Genomic DNA, 19,271 nt, shown 5'->3' with positions numbered 1-19,271 from the left:
CCATAAAAGTGGTTCGGTATTCAGTTGGTGTACACTTGGTGAGCATATTTGAAGATGCTAAGCCAGTAATTAAGGGTTTGTTTGGACCATTATTACTAATTTTAGATGCTAACAATTAGCACTAATAATGAATCAAACAAGCCATAACTAAGCAATATGGCTAATGGCTTTAGCAACCTTTTGCTCTACACTCTACAGAGATCAAGTCGTCTTCGTTCCTATAGGAGGCTGCTGGATTCTCCGCGGAGCGCTCGTAATAAGGGCCGATTCGTTGCCAGCTCCGCGCGCGAGCCCCTGGAGGCACCGAGGCACGGAGGCACGGTCTTGTTCTCGAGTCCGTTCTGGTTGGCACGACCGCGCCCGGCCGAATACCGGCTGGGCTGCTGGCGCGCCGCGTGGGCGACACTTGAGAGTCGAGACGTGCGGCCGTGCGCGCAGTGGGTCGACGCGTGGCCGTCTGGGATGGACATGGCCGGACTGAACGTGTGGAGGGCGGGCGCGCCCGTAGAATGCTTCGGGCTCGAAACGCGATGAGCACGTACGGGTGGCTAGCCGTAGCCGGTAAAAACGCACGGACGTCTTCGGTCTTCACGTGTGGAATGCGCCGGGCCGCCCGGCCGCTTGTACGGGGCCTGCGCCACGTACCGTTTTGGATTTCAGCACGCTCCATCCACGGGCGGTGATGCCGTCCCGCACGGAGCTGAGTCGCGACGATGTCTGGTGCGGACCGCGGCCGTGCGTCATGTGCAGCTGCGTCCTGCGTGCGTGCGTGTGCGTGTGATGACATCGCTGTTTGCTGGTCCGGTCCAAGTTGCGTGCTGGGGTTGCCAGTTGCCAACGACCAGTCGACCAGAAATCCAGAATGGTATGAGAGTATGATCAGATCCTTCAGGGGTTGAAGAACCAAAGGCTCGCCCTCATGGCCAGAGGGACTTACCCTGGCTGTGAAAGGAGTACTTCTCAACATCATTCAACAAGTCAATTAACTAATAAGCTTGCCGAGTTAGACCGGATCAAGTAAAAAAACAGTTTAAAAAAAATCTTCTATTTGCTTTTGTATACCGGCGTAGTATCATGTATTGCCTTCATCCAAGTCAACATGTATTCCAAATGAATGCAAATGGAAGATAAAAAGGAAACGAAAAGGAGAAAGAATCACTTCCTAGTGATCTGATACCGACAGGAATTTAAAACAAAACAAAAGCTCACCCTGGCAGCTTTCAAAGGTCCTGATTGGCACAGCTCAACTTTACAGTAAAGCTGTTTTTTTTCTCTGAAAAACAGCTTTATGAGTAACTTCTAGGTAAAGCTGAGCTGTTTTGGGAAAACTGTTTGGCAAAATAGCTTCACCAACAACATCATATATGGATGGGAGAAAGAAATGAAGAAGAGAGCTAGGATAAACTATTTTTTCCAGTTTCATTCCAACTCATGTCTTTGTGAGAGAGTGAAAAACAAGGTGAAGCTGTTTTGGAAATAAGTGTTTGACAAATAAAACATCTCACAACAGCTCATGAAGTTGTTGTGAGCTGTGCCAAACAGGCCCAAATGCTATAAGCAAAAGGCATTATGCAGTTCAAGATGCCAAGGAACACAATTCCTAGGCACCATATGCTTCCCACATTTTGCAGGTAATGGCGTATGACCTCTTCCAGATGCCTATCATATCATACATCAATAATGTCTTCTTGGCTTGTTCTATTGCTGCTCACGTCCGGAAGCGACGAGGAGGAGAATCGGTGATATCTGTAGTTATCCAAGGACGACACAGGCTGCTGCGGATTCAGGGCTGGTGGCGGTGTGAGGTTCCTCTGCGCTGGGAGTGGGACTACTCCATTGTACAAAAACCCCTCACCGCTAAGGCTGCACAAAATTATGGTTTCATTTTTGCAACCAACGTCGCAATTACCCACAGATGAATAAAGTATTCCCCATTTATGTCCTCATTCTGTTTGGTTCATTTGAGCTTTGTTTTTTAGGGTGACCTTTTCCATGTTAGGCATGCTCACCTTTTCCTTTGGAAGCTATCGACGCCACCTCCAAGACTCTCCACAGGAAGGATAGTATCTTCTCTTGGAGTAAGGGACCAGGGACTTGGGGCAGGAGGTTCGTTTGAAAAGTATCTTCTTCTGATAAGCTGAAAAATGCATTTCAGCGGCATTATATTAAAGGTGAAATACACAAAGCGAAAAAATAAACCAATGAAACTCTTATAATAACTAACCAAGCGGAAAAACTTGGTCACAGCTTCTTTGTCATATCTTGCTTGTTTAGCAGCCTAGAAACAAATCATACATGTTACTGCATCACATTCCATAAGAGAAAATGAAGCCCTCAGAGACGAGTGTAGGATGTTAATAAGAGATCTAACCGACACAAGACCGGAGTTCCCAGGAAAGCTCTCTGTGAGTGGAAGTTCTTCGCTGCATCGAAGAAGGCCCTGCTTCTCAGCCCATTGGCGAGCAAGATCAACAAGATTCCCCCTGCTTGCTCTTGTCCCATCTCTTGGAATGATATCCACTTTATTAGCAATTACCAGATAAGGCACCGGAAGTCCTCCTGGTCCACCAGATCCCAATGGAGCTGAAAATGTGCCAGTTTCAGCAACTTCAACTGCCCATTTATTCAAATTTGTCTTGGTCTTCCTCTGAGAGAGATCATAAACAAATATGACACCTGATGGATAATTTTGGAAATGGTGAATTTGATGTTTAGTATTGATCGATAAGAAGTAAGATAACTAGAAAGGACAGAGGTTTCCCTATTTAAGATATTCTGACAGCTGGCAAGACTAAAGTGGGAAGTAATTTAGAACCAAAGTAGAAATAAAGCAAAGAACTGACAGAAATGATATAGACATGCACCGGGTGTGGATCGACAACTGCTAAAGGTAGCCTATGCAGATTGAAGCATTGACACTAGAAAATGTAATAAATAGGCCTACTGCAAACATAGGAAAGATCCACATGCCCACATAGGAAAGATCGCCAAAGATGCTTAAAAAGATCGCCAAACATGCCCACAGTAATATGTTGGAAATAAAAAGAGTGACACAGCATGTACCATTGATTTGTGTATAGAAAATCGACCGGCATGCCTTGTACCGTTCATGTCCTGAGACATCCCAAAGCTCAACAAAGAAGTTCCTTTCAGCATCACTGATGTTATTTGATGAACTGCCCGCACTTCCATAAGTAACATGCTGAATGGTAAGCAGAAAAAGGAGTGTAATTAGACACAAATTGCAAACCCTACAAGTGACGAAAGCACAGAAAATACTCACTTTAACGCCCACAGTGCATCCTACTGTTTGAGCTGGTCGAGCAATAGCAGAACTTTTTAAAATGAGATGCACCAATGAAGATTTCCCAACACCTGAGAAGGGGGAAAGGACAATGCATACAGCTAAAGAACTATAGCCAGCAGTGTAAAATTTAAAATCGTGCAACTTTATTGTGGACTGTTTAGTTGCCACTTGCCAGTTCTGTAAGCACACAATATAACATTTAAGATTAAAGCAAGGAATGTAATTGAACATTTGAACTTATTCATCAAGGAAAAAATTAACAGAGTAGCCGTTGAAGGTCTCAGCTGGTGTCAGGGCAGGATGCGGCAATATCATTTGCAATACAATAATGGCTTTTATATCCCTTTTGTCATGTAAGTTGCAGGCCGAATGGTCCAGCATGAAACTATCTGTGACTTTGTTGTTATTTCTTAGTACTTAATGAATCATGCGCATTACATATTCTCGAAAACAAAACAGATAATTAGCAAAGCTCAGTTTGTTCTATGCTGCTTCCTTTTTTTATGGTTGGTCTTACTTCAAGATATTATTCCATAACACGATATAGAACAGGATAGGCAACGCAATCTTCAAAGAGAGATATTACAGCCATTTAAAAGTTGCACATATGCTTAGGAGAAGTGAAGGAGTCAATGTGGTGGGTATTCTTGCCAAAGGTTCACAGGGATCAAGCTTCCAGGCTGAAGACAGCAAAGCTCCAAGAAGGGTTTAGTCTCGGTACAGTTACCACAACGTGCCACCAATAAAGGTGCCATATTTCTATTAACATTAAGATGCCAGGGTGGGTGCCTGATGAGCACCCCTGAACAATTCCAACCAGAGTTTCAGATACTGGAATCAGGTTCAGAACCAGACACTGGTCAGTTAGCAATTGGCGGTTAGTCTGCTTTCAAGTATGAATAGAACAGCTGAACTTGGTTAGATTAGGTGACAGACTAGTCAAGGATTTCAAATGCATGTGTGATTCTGATTTTAGTGACTTAATATGATGACAGCTTCCATTTTACAGATCGGAAAATCCCAATCCTGACAAGGCAAACAAGTGCAGCCGCATCACATGACTTCCATTCCATTGGTGTAGGACTGTAGGACATACTACTGAACATAAATACTACTAGGACTTACTTCAATATTTATCCATAATATGATGCAGAGCAGGATAAGCAATTCAATCTTCAAAGAGAAATGCTATAGAGTTACAACTCTTTAAAAGCTACACATATGCTTATGAAGGAACTAAACACAATGATGTTTCAGGCATTATTGCTCATAAGGTTCATGGCCATCAAAGCTTCCAGTTTAAAGATAACATAGCTCCAAGAAAGGGTTCAGTTCCGGATTACTTAGGACAACAGAGCACCAGTAAAGGGGCCATATTTCTGTGAAGATAGGGTCAGTCCTTGATCGATAATTGAATCAGTGAGCATCCAACCAGAATAAATTTCCAACCAGGGCTTCAGATATTGGGACCAGGTTAGAAACCAGAAATGACCAGATGGAAATTTGCAGTTACTGCTTTTAAGTATGAAATAGGATATCAAAGTTTAGTTTGAAGTATGAATAGAGAAATTTGCAGTTACTGCTTTTAAGTAACTGAAATTTGGTAGCATTAGGTGATGAGCTAGGTTGGGATTGAGAAACTGCGATTTCAGTTACTCTGTACCATGACTATCCCCATTGTACAGTTCGGAAAATCCTCGTCCCCACAAGAAAAACTAATGTGGCTGCATCAGCTGATTTCAATTCGCCTAGTCTTATACTCTACTCCATATGCTTGGTTAACGACATGAGCCTGTATCCAGGTCTGTGCATTGCAGCTTGTCTATGTAAGCTTGCACAGTTCTCAAAACAGTGCAGATTAACTAGTATGCCGGATTTAGATTTACACAAGCCGATGGGGCACACAATAATGAAACATTGCCACCTCCCCTGCCTCTACTACTACTAGAAACAGGAGACTACTTCTGGAATATGGAGGTAACAAGCACAATTACTAAACACGGTTTGCTTGTGCAGGACGACCAAACAGAAACAGCGAGATATTGCATATGTTTATGCTGACTTGGATTGTGCTGCATAAGATCTAACAAATCACACCATACAACATTGATACAACTGCTGACTGCACCTAAATCCCAAGCCCAATTCACACTGTCGGAACAGATAACGTTAGCATGCGTCACGTTGATACAGGAACATTCCATCCTGAAACTTTACAGTCCATTTGGGAACATTTTCATATTCCGAAACACCAGACAGACGATTGACAGTTAATATGATTGCCTACCATGTTCTCGGATTCTCGAAACGTTCGTCATGTATCAGGTTCAGGACAAGTCGCGAAGGCACACCTGAATCACCGACGATGAGGACGCGCACTTGGCCGAAGGGGCCGACGCCGTTCTGATCCCGACCGCTGCCGCTGCTGCTCCGGCTGCCGCTATCCTTCCAAAACATCGCCGCCGCCGCCGCCGCTCGAACACGACGCCGCCGAAAAAAAAGCCTCGGTGGTTAGGTCTCTGGTCTCCGGATCAGACCTCGACAAGACCCACCCTCATTGGCGCAATTCGCTGCGACGGGAAGGAAGGGGATGGTACCTCCTCAGGCGTGGAGGGGTGGGGTGGAGGGCTCGGGGCTTCGGGCACCGACAACAGAGGCCGGGAATGGCCGCGACAGCGTGGCGAAAGACGTGAATGGTGAATCTCATCTCCTTTTGTCTTTGGTTTCAAGCTGATTGCACTTTGCGGGTACGATTGACTCGCAATAAAATATGTTGCGCTTGGATCCTGACGAACGGCACATGATTACCCTTTAATAGTCAATCGAGATTTTTGTGCCCGTCGGATCGCTCAACAAAGGTTTTTTTTTTGGCTTGTAAAAAAATAAAACAAAAAGAAAAGAAACATCTAATTCGATTTGTTGCTATGCGACCGAACGCACAGCGCTGTTAGGTTAAACAGCACAATCCCGTGCGCCTGTCATCACGACATGAAAGCACGATAGAATATGCGAAGATTAAACCAAAAAACACATTAGCAGGAGTGCAAGATAACCGGATGTGGGAGATCCGTTCAGAACGCTTTACATGTTGGAATCATCAATGATTCTGTAGGCCAGTAATCGTTGTAGATATGAACATGGTAAAATCAGCTCGCCAAAATGAACGTACATTGGCATCCGCCCTAACATCTAGCGATAAACGATGTTACCGCATCATAGCCTGCTCACTCTTCGTTAGTGATCAACCATAAAAAAGAACCTAGCTTCTGAGGTGTGAAGTCACTGATTGGTGTTGCCTTCTCGAACTCTGATATATATAAACAATTAGCTTCACACAACTTAAATCTCAATGGCACGTTTATACAGCGAACCACTAGTTGAATCAGCTAGGCGACATCCATAATGAAATGTTGGCATCTCATAGGATAATGCGACTCACGATTAGTGTGAGGATACGCGGTTCCACCTTTAACAATCCTCTATCATATCCAGTGGCGGAACCAGCGATTTTGATCGAGGAGACCGGACAAATATGATGAGGCCTTTTTTTTTTTTTTTTGATGCCATGATGAGGCCTTTTAAACGTGGTAAATGTATACTAAGTATAAGTTTCAAAAAAAAATTAAATATTTTTATATACCTAGTTAGTATTCATGACAAAAAAAAAAGTCATAATATATTGTAATGAAAAATGGGTGAATTGATGGCTTAATGTGCTATTAAGTGACCTGCCCATGCTGGCCCCTGGTTACGACACTGATCGTATCACCATCTTCTTCAGAGTTACCCCTTTCTATCAGCATCGACTCCCAAGGGCCGAAGGGCGAGCCACCTACGCCATGGGGCAAGCAGCTGCTTCTAGGCCCATCATTACGAGGACCAATCCATCTCTCGAATGGTCTGAGTTCTGTGACCTAAGGCAGAGAAGTTGCAATTCCCTTCAGAATATGGTCCTGAAACCGCCCCCCCCCCCCCCCCCCCCAACAAATTGAAAAAAATGCATACTATCATACAGCAGCTGTCTATGAAAATTAAGATAATCACTTCGTGAGAATCACCGGCATCGAAAGAAGGGGAAAAAAGAGTTCAAAACCATTAAAATGTTTAGTATAAGAGAATGGGTGAGAATAAGCATACAAACGTTCCGTACATCATTCACGTAGTTGCATACAACAATGCATGTTGTCAGTCGTTGAATTTACCTTATTGGATCGAAATGATTGCTCAATTTGCCAAAGCTTCGGCCTCCGGATTGTATGCCACCTGCTTAGGACAAATCGTAGTAAAAAAAGTGAAAAGTCCCTTAGCTCTGTCATATAAAGTAATAATGCTGACGGTCTAATAAATACCTTGATGGCGTGACATGAACATTTCCACAAAGAATTCCCCGTGCCATACAGAAGCAGCAATGAGCTGTGCTATGTTTTCTGAGTAGTATGATGCGATTGGACTACCAGTAAGAAGACAATCCACCTCACTCAAATATGATACCACAGCCCATGCATCATCAACAGCTTCACTGTCAATGAAATCAATACCTGCAAAACAACAAATGCCAACTATTAGGTAAAATCCATTTAAATGATAGTGAACAAAATGAATCAGTAAAACATTTTTCAGCAAAAATGAATCAGCAAAAGCAACGGCCCTAAATTATAGATGAGATTTCAGTGGACCCAACAGATATGCTTGTTAACGCATTTTAGTTAAAGAGAATATCCCATTTGCTACTTTTGACAAATGAAAGAACGGTAACAATCTCCAAGGTGAAAACATGTATGCAACATACATGATCTACGCACTATTATTCAGTGCTCAAGCAAAAGATATATTTCTGCCCTTTCAACTACCAGCACTTCGTGTAGAATATATTCTGCACTTTCAACTAGCAGCACCGTTTTTTGCCTTTTGCTTTCAAGCCTCCTTGTGCTTTCATAGTGGTCAATGCAATTATGGAGGGGGGAGATTGAGAGGCCAATTAGAGATGTGCCTTCATCACTTCGTGTGTGATGAATGATTCACATGTGTAAAGAGATTTAGTATTGCCTAGCTAAGCAAGAAAGTCCATAGCTGCAGTTACAAAATGCATCATATTATCATCAAGACATAATTGAAAGAGAGGACCAAATGCATATCATCGAATGCTATTGCCATGCATGCTAAGAAGCATCAGTCCCCAATTTCCGAATGCACAAATGTGCAGTGTCCCAAAGATATTTCTAGCATGCTTATCCAGGCAGCATAGCAGTAGAACAATAAGAAAGTTCTGTTGAATACCAATAAAAAGTGTGAAAGTTGACCCAAATTTTAGGAATGTCAGTCACAGCAAAAAAAAAACCCTGGGAAACAACAATATGAGAAGCACTGGTTGTCTGGCCCACGCCAGCCGCTTCTGGCATTGTCATGACTACTGAAGCGGCAGGCTTGTCTCCACAGACCACAATCCACATAGAGGCAGGTCGAAAGAAGGGAAAGCTGTAGAGGCATATTTTCCCCATTCAGATATGGCTGAGGCACAGCAGGGAGAAGATAGGTACGTATAGCACAAGACACAAGAGGTAAGCAAAGGCATGACCGCATGAGGATGAGAAAGGAGACAATGTGGTCATGTGGAAGTGCTGAACCAAGCGGGGAGACAGAGTGAGCACCTTGTGAAGGGACTGGGAGGATCAGATGATGTAACAGTGGCATAGGGATGCGGCGGTAAACGAAAGGAGAACTAGAAGGTACTGCTGGAACCTGAAGGGAGGACCGGTGGAGGCAAAGGCAAGAGGGTTGAGACCTTGAAGGGGCAGCAGGGAGAGGATCTGTGGTGCTGATACAAAACGTAACAGCCAATAGAATCAGAGGCGACATCAATGTCTCCTGCTTAATGAAAACGTGCCACGGCACGCGAAAAAAAAGAGGCAACATCAATGTCAAAATAATATAGCTGACATGAGTCAAATAGAGTGGGAATTAGAGGGGAGGGGGGATGTTGTTCCTGATCACTAACCTTTTCCTGGCGTTCTGAGCAAAGGCATGCCTGGCATCCGAGAGCACACGTAGGGCTGTTTAGTTCATCACCAGGCAACTCTGCCTGGCGCTCTGAACACTCCCAGGCGTTCAATCCAGAGTGCTCCCAAGCGTTCGATTTCGAGTTGCCTGGGGCTCAAACAATTGCCCCCAAAACATTGTTTACTGCTATTGCATGAAATTCATAATTTCATATATGTGCAAGACCCTCATTCAGGTATCACATTAGTATGGAGAAAAGGAGTAGCTCTTGCACAAGCAAGCAATCTGATGCTGCTTCTGAATCGAAGACCATAGGCAATATTGGAATCGTGAAGAAAAGACACAACTATTATTGCTGTCTAATAAGTGTTGAAACTTTGAAAAAAAAAGTAGCAGCTATATCTCGATAAACTCCTAAAATAAGAACCAAATATATTTAAAAACTTGTTTAGCTTCTTCGCAGCCATCCCCGACAGCATCAAGTCCCACTATGGTGCATTGGTGCCGCTGGCTGGTGGTGTGTCTTCGTGCTTCTCCTCCTGCTCTTGTTCCTCCTCTTCCTCGTCATCAGTGGCCTCGTATTCGGCATAACCTTTGGCCTCCACCCCATGCCTCAGTTTGTCTTGGAGGGCGCTTATTCTGTCCAAAAAATGCCTGGTAAAGACATTACTTACCCTGGACTGTCTGCACCGTCTCCATCGGCACCAGCACCTTCTTCTTATTCTTCCTCTTTCCCAGTGTCTCCTTCCCCACCTCTTTATTGCCCTCTTCATCTTCGTCACTGCTTAGGCACTCGAACTCGTCTTCATCGGGGATTGGTCTTCTGGCGCAGAGTTCATCCAGATCCACCCTTGCTTTCTGCAGCTCCTCATCGGAACAGAGCCTCGACGACGAGCTAGCCATCGCCTCGTCGGCCGATCGATAAGTCGACTTCGGATCTCCTCCCTCGCGATTCGATCTCGCAGCACCGTGCAATTCGATTTAACGGATTGACTCAGTGAAAATCAGGATCCCGTGGACGCGTACATATATACTAGCTCCTCCCTGTTCGTTCTCAGAGATCGATTCCGAGTTTCCGACGGACCAGACCAGGACACGAAAAAATCGCACCAACACCGCCTCGGACTGGACTTTTACTCTGCACCGTGACTATCCCCATTGTACGTTCAGAAAATCCCCACGAGGCAAACTAATGTGGGCATGTGGCTGCATCAGCTAAGGTGGTGTCAATGTTTGAGTATTAAATATAAACTACTTACGAAACTAATTATATAGTTTACGACTAATTTACGAGACTAATCTTTTAAGCCATGATTTGACAATGTGATGCTACAGTAAACATGTGCTAATGACGGATTAATTAGGCTTAAAAAATCGTCTCGTGGAGTACTGACGGATTATGTAAATTTTTTTTATTAGTATCCGAATACCCCATGCAACATCCTCCCGACACACCTCCTAAATTTTAGTAACTGGATCCAAATACCACCTAACTTCAGCTCGCCTAGTCTATACTCTACTGTACAGGCTTGGTTGTGGACATCAGCCTGCAGGCCCAATACAGTATTAAAGTATGCCAAATTTAGATTTACACAAGCCGATGAGGCACACAATAATGAAATATTCTCACCTCCACTACCTCTACTAGAAATAGGAGACCTCAACTAGAACTTGGAGGTGGCTACATCCAAGACAATTGTAAGCAAACAAGCATAATCACCAAACACAGCTTGGCTGTGCAGGACAACCAACCACATTGCATATATATGTTTATTTACTACATTGGATTGTAACCAATCACACCATACAACATTGATATAGCTGCACCTAAATCCCAGCTCAATCACACTGTGAGAACAGATAAGGTTAGCAGTAGAGCGAAACCATCAGTTGATGCAGGAACATCCCATTCTGAATTTTAACAGTCCATTTCACATTCCGAAGCACCAGATAGGGTGACAGACGATTGACAGTTAATATGATTGCCTATCGTGTTCTCGGATTCTCAAAACGTTCGTCATGTGTCGTCAGTGTCGCGAAGGCACACCTGAATGACCGACTATGAGGACGCGCACTTGGCCGAAGGGACCGACTCCGTTATGATCCCGGCCGCTGCTGCTCCGGTTGCCGCTATCCTTCCAAAACATCGCCTCCGCCGCTCGTACCGACGGCGCAGACAAAAAGCCCCGGTGGTTAGGCCTCCGGATCAGGCGACGGCTAGGCGAGTGCGTGTCAGCGTGCGGCACGACATGAAAGCACGACCGTGTTCTTTCTTCTTTTTCTTTTGGGGGGGGGGGGGGGGGGGGGGGGGGGGGGGGGGTGTGTAATAGAAGAACATATACGAAGATGGACCCAAAAAAAAAGGGCACACGCACATTAGCAAGGGATCATCTAAGACTTTGTGGGCCAGTAATCGTTGTAGATATGAACATGACAAAATCAGCAAGTCAAAATGAACATTCATTGGCATCCGCCCTAACATTTAACGATAAACAATGCTACTGCATCATTGCCTGCTCACTCTTCGTTTTTTTCTGAAAAGTTAAACTGCTCGCTCTTCGTTAGTGATAGTGAGCAACCCAAAAAATAGAACTTTAGCTTCCGATGTGAAGACACTGATTTGTTGCTGCCTTTTCGAGCTCTGATATAAGTGCAACAATTAGCCTCACAAAACTTAGATATCAATGGGACCTTTAAACAGCGAGCCACTATTTGAATCAGCTAGGCAACATCCATAATGAAATGTTGGCATCCCATTAGTATGAGGATGCGCCGTTCCACTTTAACAATCTTCTATCATATCGTCTTCTTCAGAGTTATTTCCATCAGCGACTTCCAAGGGCAAGCCACCTACGCCATGGGGCAAGCAGCTGCTTCTATGCCCATCATTACGAGGGCCAATCCATCTCTCGAATGGTCTGAATTCTGTGACCAAGTCAGAGTAGTTGGAAAAACCACACGTCCTTGAAGAATCAAATCTTTCCTTCAGAATGTGGTCCTGCATTTTCCCCCAAATTGAAAAAAAAAAGGGCATACTATCATACACCAGCTAGTAATGAAAATTAAGAATAAATCACTTCGGTGGGAATGACTGGCATCTAAAGAGATTGTTATGAACTTCCATCCACACAGCTTATAATGTACTAAAAAGCATGCTAAAACAAGCATGAGCGAAGAATTTAAGAACGGGTTGACTTCAGAAGGCACAAAAAAAGAGTTCCGGGAACCATGGGAAATGTTAGTATGATATAAGAAAATGGGTAAGGATAAGCATACAAACTTTCCGTACATCATTCAGGTACTTGCGTAAAACATGCATATTGTCAGCTATTGAATTTACCTTATTGGATCGAAATGATTGCTCAATTTGCCAAAGCTTCGGGCTCCGGATTGTATGCCACCTGCTTAGGACAAATCATAGTAAATAAAAAAACAAAAAGTCCCTTAGGCTCTGCCATATAAAATAATGCTCACGATCTAAATACCTTGATGGCGTGCCATGAGCATTTCCAAAAAGAACTCCCCGTGCCGCAACAGAAGCAGCAATGAGTTGTGCTATGTTTTCTGAGTTGTATGATGTGATTGGACTAGCAGTAAGAAGACAATCCGCATCACTCAAATATGATACCACAGCCCATGCATCATCAACAGCTTCACTGTCAATGAAATCAATAACTGCAAAACACCAAATGCCAACTATTAGGGTAAATCTATTTAAATGATGAGAGAGAACAAAATGTATCAGTAAAAAAAATTAAGCGAAAATGAATCAGCAAAAACAACGGCACAAAATTACAAAATGGGATCTTCAGTGGACCCAAGATATATGCTTATTAACGCATTTTAGTGAAAGTAAATATCATATTGCTACTTCTGATAAATAAAAGGATGTTAACAACCTCCAAGGTGAAGACACGTATGCAGCATATAACAGTAGTTCGTTAGACTCTGGATCTATGTAATATTATTCTGTGCTCAATTAAAAGATAATATATTTCTGCCCTTTCAACTACCAGCACTGTTATTCGTGTAGCATATATTCTGCTCTTTCGATTACCAGCAATGTTATTCATGTAGAAATGAATATGGAATTTTCTTATACTTCGTTAGTACGATCAAATGGCGTGTACAATAAATTTCGAATGTGATACAATGGTCATACTGCATTAAATAAGCCAAAATTAATGTGAATGCCTGATTAAAGCAGTAAATTTCAAATGTTCCACTTCATCTGCAGTACTGTTGGAAAGGCAAGAAATAATGTTTCACACATTGGCATAGACTCAACTGATAACACCAGCAGACTTAAGGAAAACATAACAATGCTGCACCATTCTACTTCAAGTACCTTCAACACTCGTAAAAGAACAAGATAAAACTTGAGAGAGGGAAACACAGCATACGCTATGAGGTATTCTGTACACCTTGATAGATAGTTACTTACCATTTTCATAAAGAAAATCCGCAACTGTCCGTACTTTTCCATGTGCTTGTGAAAGAATCTTTTCTGGAACATCCATTTTGAGTGAATTTCTTCTTAGGTTTTCTTTAAGAGGAAATGGATCCAGGTCTACAGATGAAATATTAAAAATTTCAGGGAGCAAAAAGAAAATTACACACAAATGAGGAACACATTATGAAACACAGTATGGAAACCATCGACCCAATAATGAACTAGTCAGTTCAAACTGAAGGCATACCATATAGTTGTAGCGTTGTGTAACAACATGTCAGTAATTGAAAATACGGAAGTTTAAGAGCTTGGATATGTAGGAGCAAATACTAGACAATGAATTAATGCAAAATAATTTAATAAATAAAACACTAATTCCAACCCTGTAAAGTGCAAAAAATACTCTGAAATTAAAGTGAATTGTTGGATTATTGAATGTGGATATTATAGTTAAAGAAATCCAATGCAAATCCTAAGAGGGACAGAAGTGCCCAAGGCACCATCTGGTTGCAGAGATTTCTCCTGAGTCTTGTACTCTTGTGAGAATTGAACTATTTCTCATGAAATTCCTGCATTCTAAGCAGGCTCTAATGGAGAATCTACGTGTTCAAATTAGATCCTGTGAACTGAAAAGGATGCACAGCCATTGCCTAATAAACAATTCAGAACGAAGAAAATAAAAACTAGTGTGCAAAAATGTGCTAACAGTTCAAGTAGATTTCAATGGACAACAAATCAATAGAAAAAATGCTAGAATATATTTATGTGAAAAAATACCCTTGGTATTTATTTTTTTTCAAGGAAATAGTACATAGTTCTATCACAATATGAAGACACAAATATTTTCTTGGGAATTAAAGAACTTTGTGAAGTCAGCTTTTTGATAGGGCAAGATAGTTCTTACATACCGGTACCAACATCACTATTAGTTTCCCTCTTGTTGTGCAAAAATTTCCCCAAGGCATGAAATAGTGAAAGTGTCTCATCCCTTCCACATGGGGAGGGTAGTGCACTGCTAGGGCCATAGCTCTCATGCCCTGGAACCAGAGAATCATGGCTCTTTGAACCAGTACAATTATAACTTGTTGCCAATGCAGAACTATGCCTTCTGGGATCAAGACAATAGTATTGAAGAGACATTATTGCATGTCTGATATCACCTCCACTAGAGGTTGCCATTTGATGCAATAATTCTTCAGATGCATTACAGCTTTCTTTTTTGCAAATTCGAACAAGGATTTTCTTGATAGAATTTGTGGTTACCGGATTGAAAGCAATCTGCAAGAAAATGTGCTGCACTATGAGAAAAGGCAGTCTTAAAAACTTAATTAGTGGGCATCATCAATTCTGTCAAACATTTGATCTTATACCTTGTGAGCACCAGCATCTTGAAGTAAGGACTCAAGGTCCTCAGACTTCCACATTGCAGTATCGTTATTCTCACTTTTGTGATAGTGAGTGAGTGAAATGACAGTTGGTACTTGAGTACTTCGAATTAAACCAGTTAAGCATTTTCCTAGTCTTGCAAAAGCAACACTTCCACTTGTTACAGGGATGTCATCAATCAAAATGATAATGAGCTTCCTTTGGGACTTGGTATTGGTTGGACAAAGCATTGAATACTTCCTTATCTTCTCCACAAAGGTTTCAAATTCTTCAAGCTTGGATATATAGCGTAATCCTTCAAACAACCATTGAAGAAAACTATATAAATTATTTGTAACTGAAAAAACTGGAATGCTTTGACAATGTGCTTCTATGGACATGAGTACGATAGAAGTATGTGGATGTAGACTCTGCATCGGTTCTTTCAATTGCAACAAATAAGAGTTAGAAAGCATAGTTAGACAACAACATACACTAACCGCTACCTGAATTAGCATGAACATGTTCAGTCCACAGTGTTGGTACTGGAGTTGTCCACTCACATAAGTCCGCTCCAAGGTCATCAGCGATTGCTTTCACAGTTGCCTGGGAGAAATTATCATTACTAGCAAGTACAGTTCCAGAACAACAGAATCAAGTTATCCACTATGGATAGCATAGTGATTTCTCTCTCTACGTTCACCTATGTATTCTGAAGGAACAAGAACTAACACCCAAAAATAAAAACGCCCCCAACCCCTCCAGAAGAAAGATTGAAGGAACAAAATCAAAGAAAGAAATGAATTAAACTGTGTGATACTATAAGCAGGATATTATCAGAAATTGAGTGGTGTCATTGTTTCTTTGTCTTGTGTGTGTGTGTTGGGGGAGGGAGGGGGGAGCATCCACATGATCAGATTCTTAACTACGGCAAAATGAAAACTTTAGAGCTGTCAACCTGTTATGGCGAGCAGTGGTTCATGATGCACCAAATCACATCCAGCAAACTAGGGATTGAACAGGTCTACTGAACAAACTAACAGCTGGACTTAATCAAATTGAGCCCAAACTCGCTTCCATCATTTGGGTACAAAATTTTCAAAGTGCGAGGGAAGGACGTACTGATTTTCCAACACCAGTTTGCCCAGTTAGGACAAGGGTCCATCCTCCAACCGTTGTCTGCAAAATTGCCTTTGCACTATTAGTATTCCTCTATCCTCAAAAATTGAAATATATAAAAATTAGAAATGGAAAAGGTAACTGACTAGAGTAGATATTTGGTCATTTTGAATCTTCTACAACTACAACAGTAATAAAAATCACAAAATAATAATGCAGTTCAAAATTTACACTAGTTTTATCAAATGCAGACAACTCCTGTCAGGCAGTCACTATGGGAAAGCTCAAGGATTGCGCTTGATTCCTAACAATTCAAATATTCACATATCAAGGAAAAGAGTTCCTGATTACTCATGTGCTTTTCTGAGATACTCTAGCATGAGGTGATGCCTGATTGCAACATTATTATTACAATCCAGATGCTGGTTGAATTGTACTGCCAGGACAGGCATACACAAAAAAATATATATATCAGAGTTCTTCACGGGGTCAAGTCTCCATCCCATTTTGAACCATCACATAACCAGAAAGGGAAAACCACAAAAAAAAATAGTTCCATCTGGTTTGCAGCAATGAATATTCTGACAACCTAACAATTCTGATTATACACTTATTCACATGATCTCGCTGAATATGTTTATTAGCCAAATTGGTTGGACTATATTCCACTAACTAACTATAACTCACAATTGAATTTGTTTCAATTCAAAATAATCACCTTTGGTGCCTTCAGCTTCTCTTCCAACCATTTTTTTACATCTTCAATCTACAAGAATAAGACTGTGTGACATATCATGTAAGTGCATTCATATTCATTGCTCATGCATGGTGACAAATTATGAAGAAACTGAAACAATAAATCAACACCCTGATATATTGACATTTTAAAAAATATGGATGAAGAGGATACATAAAGTAGGCAATACAATAGATTGAGTATATCCTATCAAAGGATGAGCTAAGTTAAAGGTTAATAAAGGTATACAGCATAACATGTGTTGTGAGTTTGTAACAAAAAGAACCGACCTTCTTTTTATGAACAGCAAGCTCAGCCAATGAGTGGGGTGTGTACTTGTCAACCCAAAGCTCTTTCGTTTTCCGTATAAACCCTGCCTAGAAGTAGGCTAATCAGAGAGGAAAGTGAAATGGTGAAACTTCACATTCACAAGGGTCTGTGACCACCACAAAATCAAATCAGGAAAGAAAGAAGAGATTGGCCAAGACAAAGGTTCCACATGATGACAGGAAATTGCAGGTTCATCTAAAAGCAAAAAAAAAGGAAAAAAGGAAAAAAGTGAGGCTATATGTTGATCTTGATATTTTACTTGCCATGAGCGACAAAAATATCCCTCTGAAGTCTGAACTGTATTTTTTCCATACAGTTAATGATCTATCAATGTATCAGTAGTGCACCTTTGTATCGAAATCTTCTAATGTCCAATACATTCAGCCAACTTGTATGTCTTAAATATTCATTCCATGAGAAGATTCCCTTGATAAGGATGAAAGGCTTAGCATGACAACTAGTTTGTTAAAGGTGTGCTGTGTCCTCCTAAATTGCTGGTGCTAGTGGTTACCACCTGTTCTCAATTTTTATGGCAAATTTAAATAGAAAATGATGTGGCTATCTAAGAAGCTTTCACAAGATACACAAAAAAAAACAGCAGGAATGGGGGTGAAAGAGATGTAGTTATTCAGCATACGTTGACGCTATTTGTTATTATGTTTTCTGGGGCAGTTCACCTTGCTAATTTATCCTAAAACTTGTTTAGGTCGTGTAAATCTAGGAATCATACTTCCATCCTTGAAAACTTTCATAATGGCATCATCTAGAGCTGATTCAACTTCAAATTTAACAGTTAGTACCAATCCAAACAAAGCAACATAGGTTACTAAACGCCATCTCACCTACAAGAATACTTAAGCAAACTATCTATCCTGTAGCAATCGTGAGCCGTATTATGCCTTTGTATTGTCATGATACTATATTGACTAGATACGATAGGTAGGGTAGTTCTCGAGCTAAGCTCGCGCCAGCCACTGAACATCGCCCAGACAACACAGTTCAGTTCAGAGCTCTAGTACAGGTTCAGCTCACATAGCAAACAGAACTCTCTCTCACCAATGCTGAGATTAACAGGCACTCATTCTGAGCCTTGGTACCACGGTTGGGCTGCAGTCGCAGTGCGCGAGGCCCAGCTGCTTCTCGAACTGAATAAGCGCCAATAGGGAAAACGATTCAGGAGTTTTCACCCGATCTTGAGACAGCAGTAATTCCCTTGCCTGATGTTGCCGCAGGTTGACTGGCTTGTCTCTGAAATGAATAACCACAGCAGTATAGTGCTAACTTCAGGCGAAGATCAACATAGGTATTGGGCATCCTTTTTTGTTCCATGTCTCATAGTCTACTTTGCATGGTTTCCCAACAGTATTTAGGATTTAACCATGCAATACCATGTGAGCATGGTGACTCGGTCATTGGAGTACCGTTATACAATGTTTCAGACCAGTACAAACAAAGAGACAACTCAGAGCTGCTATCAAACAGCAACCAACTCAAGTAGCAATACATGCCATGTACATTGGATGCTTACAGTATGTCCTGTTTGGGAGCTTTATCAAAAGAAAACTCTATGTTCATAATTTTTTGTCTCGTTATATGGAATTCAGAATACAATCTAAAGAAATATACAGTTATACAAGAAAAGAGATGAAAAATAAATATACCTGGCATGCTGAAGTCATTAAAACATTCTGAAAAATCTTCAGAGAGCATGTCAAATTCAGCCTTTTCAGATAAGAGAAAAAATATCAGTAATCAATTAAACAAAAGGATCAGCTCAAGTTAGAAAAGATTGAACGCTAACAGACAAAGAAAAATCATATAGCACTAAGAACAAGTTAAGACAGGAAATCCATCTATATTGTTTTATCCCTGTTTGTGCCAAACTAGCTGTTCATTTTCAGTTGGCGAGCTGGAATCAGCTTGTGAGTTAATCATCAACATTTATTATAGTGAGAATTTGGTTC

General features: G+C 41.6%; 2 protein-coding genes across 3 annotated transcripts; both read right to left on the bottom strand.

The window, feature by feature from the left end:
• Positions 1-1,175: 1,175 nt before the first annotated feature.
• LOC136540307 (small GTPase LIP1-like) lies at positions 1,176-6,001 on the bottom strand. The gene is made up of 7 exons (XM_066532310.1): positions 5,659-6,001; positions 3,284-3,375; positions 3,064-3,202; positions 2,372-2,676; positions 2,225-2,278; positions 2,010-2,137; positions 1,176-1,863 (listed from the first exon to the last, which is right to left on the bottom strand). The coding sequence occupies exons 1-7, from the start codon at positions 5,762-5,764 to the stop codon at positions 1,668-1,670; spliced, it is 1,020 nt and encodes a 339-aa protein (XP_066388407.1). The 5' UTR covers positions 5,765-6,001; the 3' UTR covers positions 1,176-1,667.
• A 5,693-nt stretch (positions 6,002-11,694) lies between these two features.
• Positions 11,695-19,026, bottom strand: LOC136540306 (cell cycle checkpoint protein RAD17-like). Of its 2 annotated transcripts, none has more exons than XM_066532308.1 (11): positions 18,969-19,026; positions 17,268-17,350; positions 16,960-17,007; positions 16,245-16,301; positions 15,629-15,728; positions 15,128-15,438; positions 14,666-15,035; positions 13,749-13,874; positions 12,790-12,979; positions 12,645-12,705; positions 11,695-12,302 (listed from the first exon to the last, which is right to left on the bottom strand). In XM_066532308.1, exons 1-11 carry the CDS (start codon positions 19,015-19,017, stop codon positions 12,087-12,089), a joined length of 1,611 nt encoding a protein of 536 aa, XP_066388405.1. In that variant the 5' UTR covers positions 19,018-19,026; the 3' UTR covers positions 11,695-12,086. The 2 variants fall into 2 exon arrangements, with proteins under 2 accessions (XP_066388405.1, XP_066388406.1); XM_066532309.1 differs by having other exon boundaries at positions 17,268-17,354; positions 18,969-19,021.
• Between the last annotated feature and the right edge of the window lie 245 nt (positions 19,027-19,271).

Source organism: Miscanthus floridulus, chromosome 2 (assembly GCF_019320115.1).
Source record: "Miscanthus floridulus cultivar M001 chromosome 2, ASM1932011v1, whole genome shotgun sequence".
Lineage (NCBI taxonomy): Eukaryota > Viridiplantae > Streptophyta > Magnoliopsida > Poales > Poaceae > Miscanthus > Miscanthus floridulus.
Note: the sequence above shows the minus strand (reverse complement) of the source record. Positions and strands in the feature narration are given on the sequence as shown.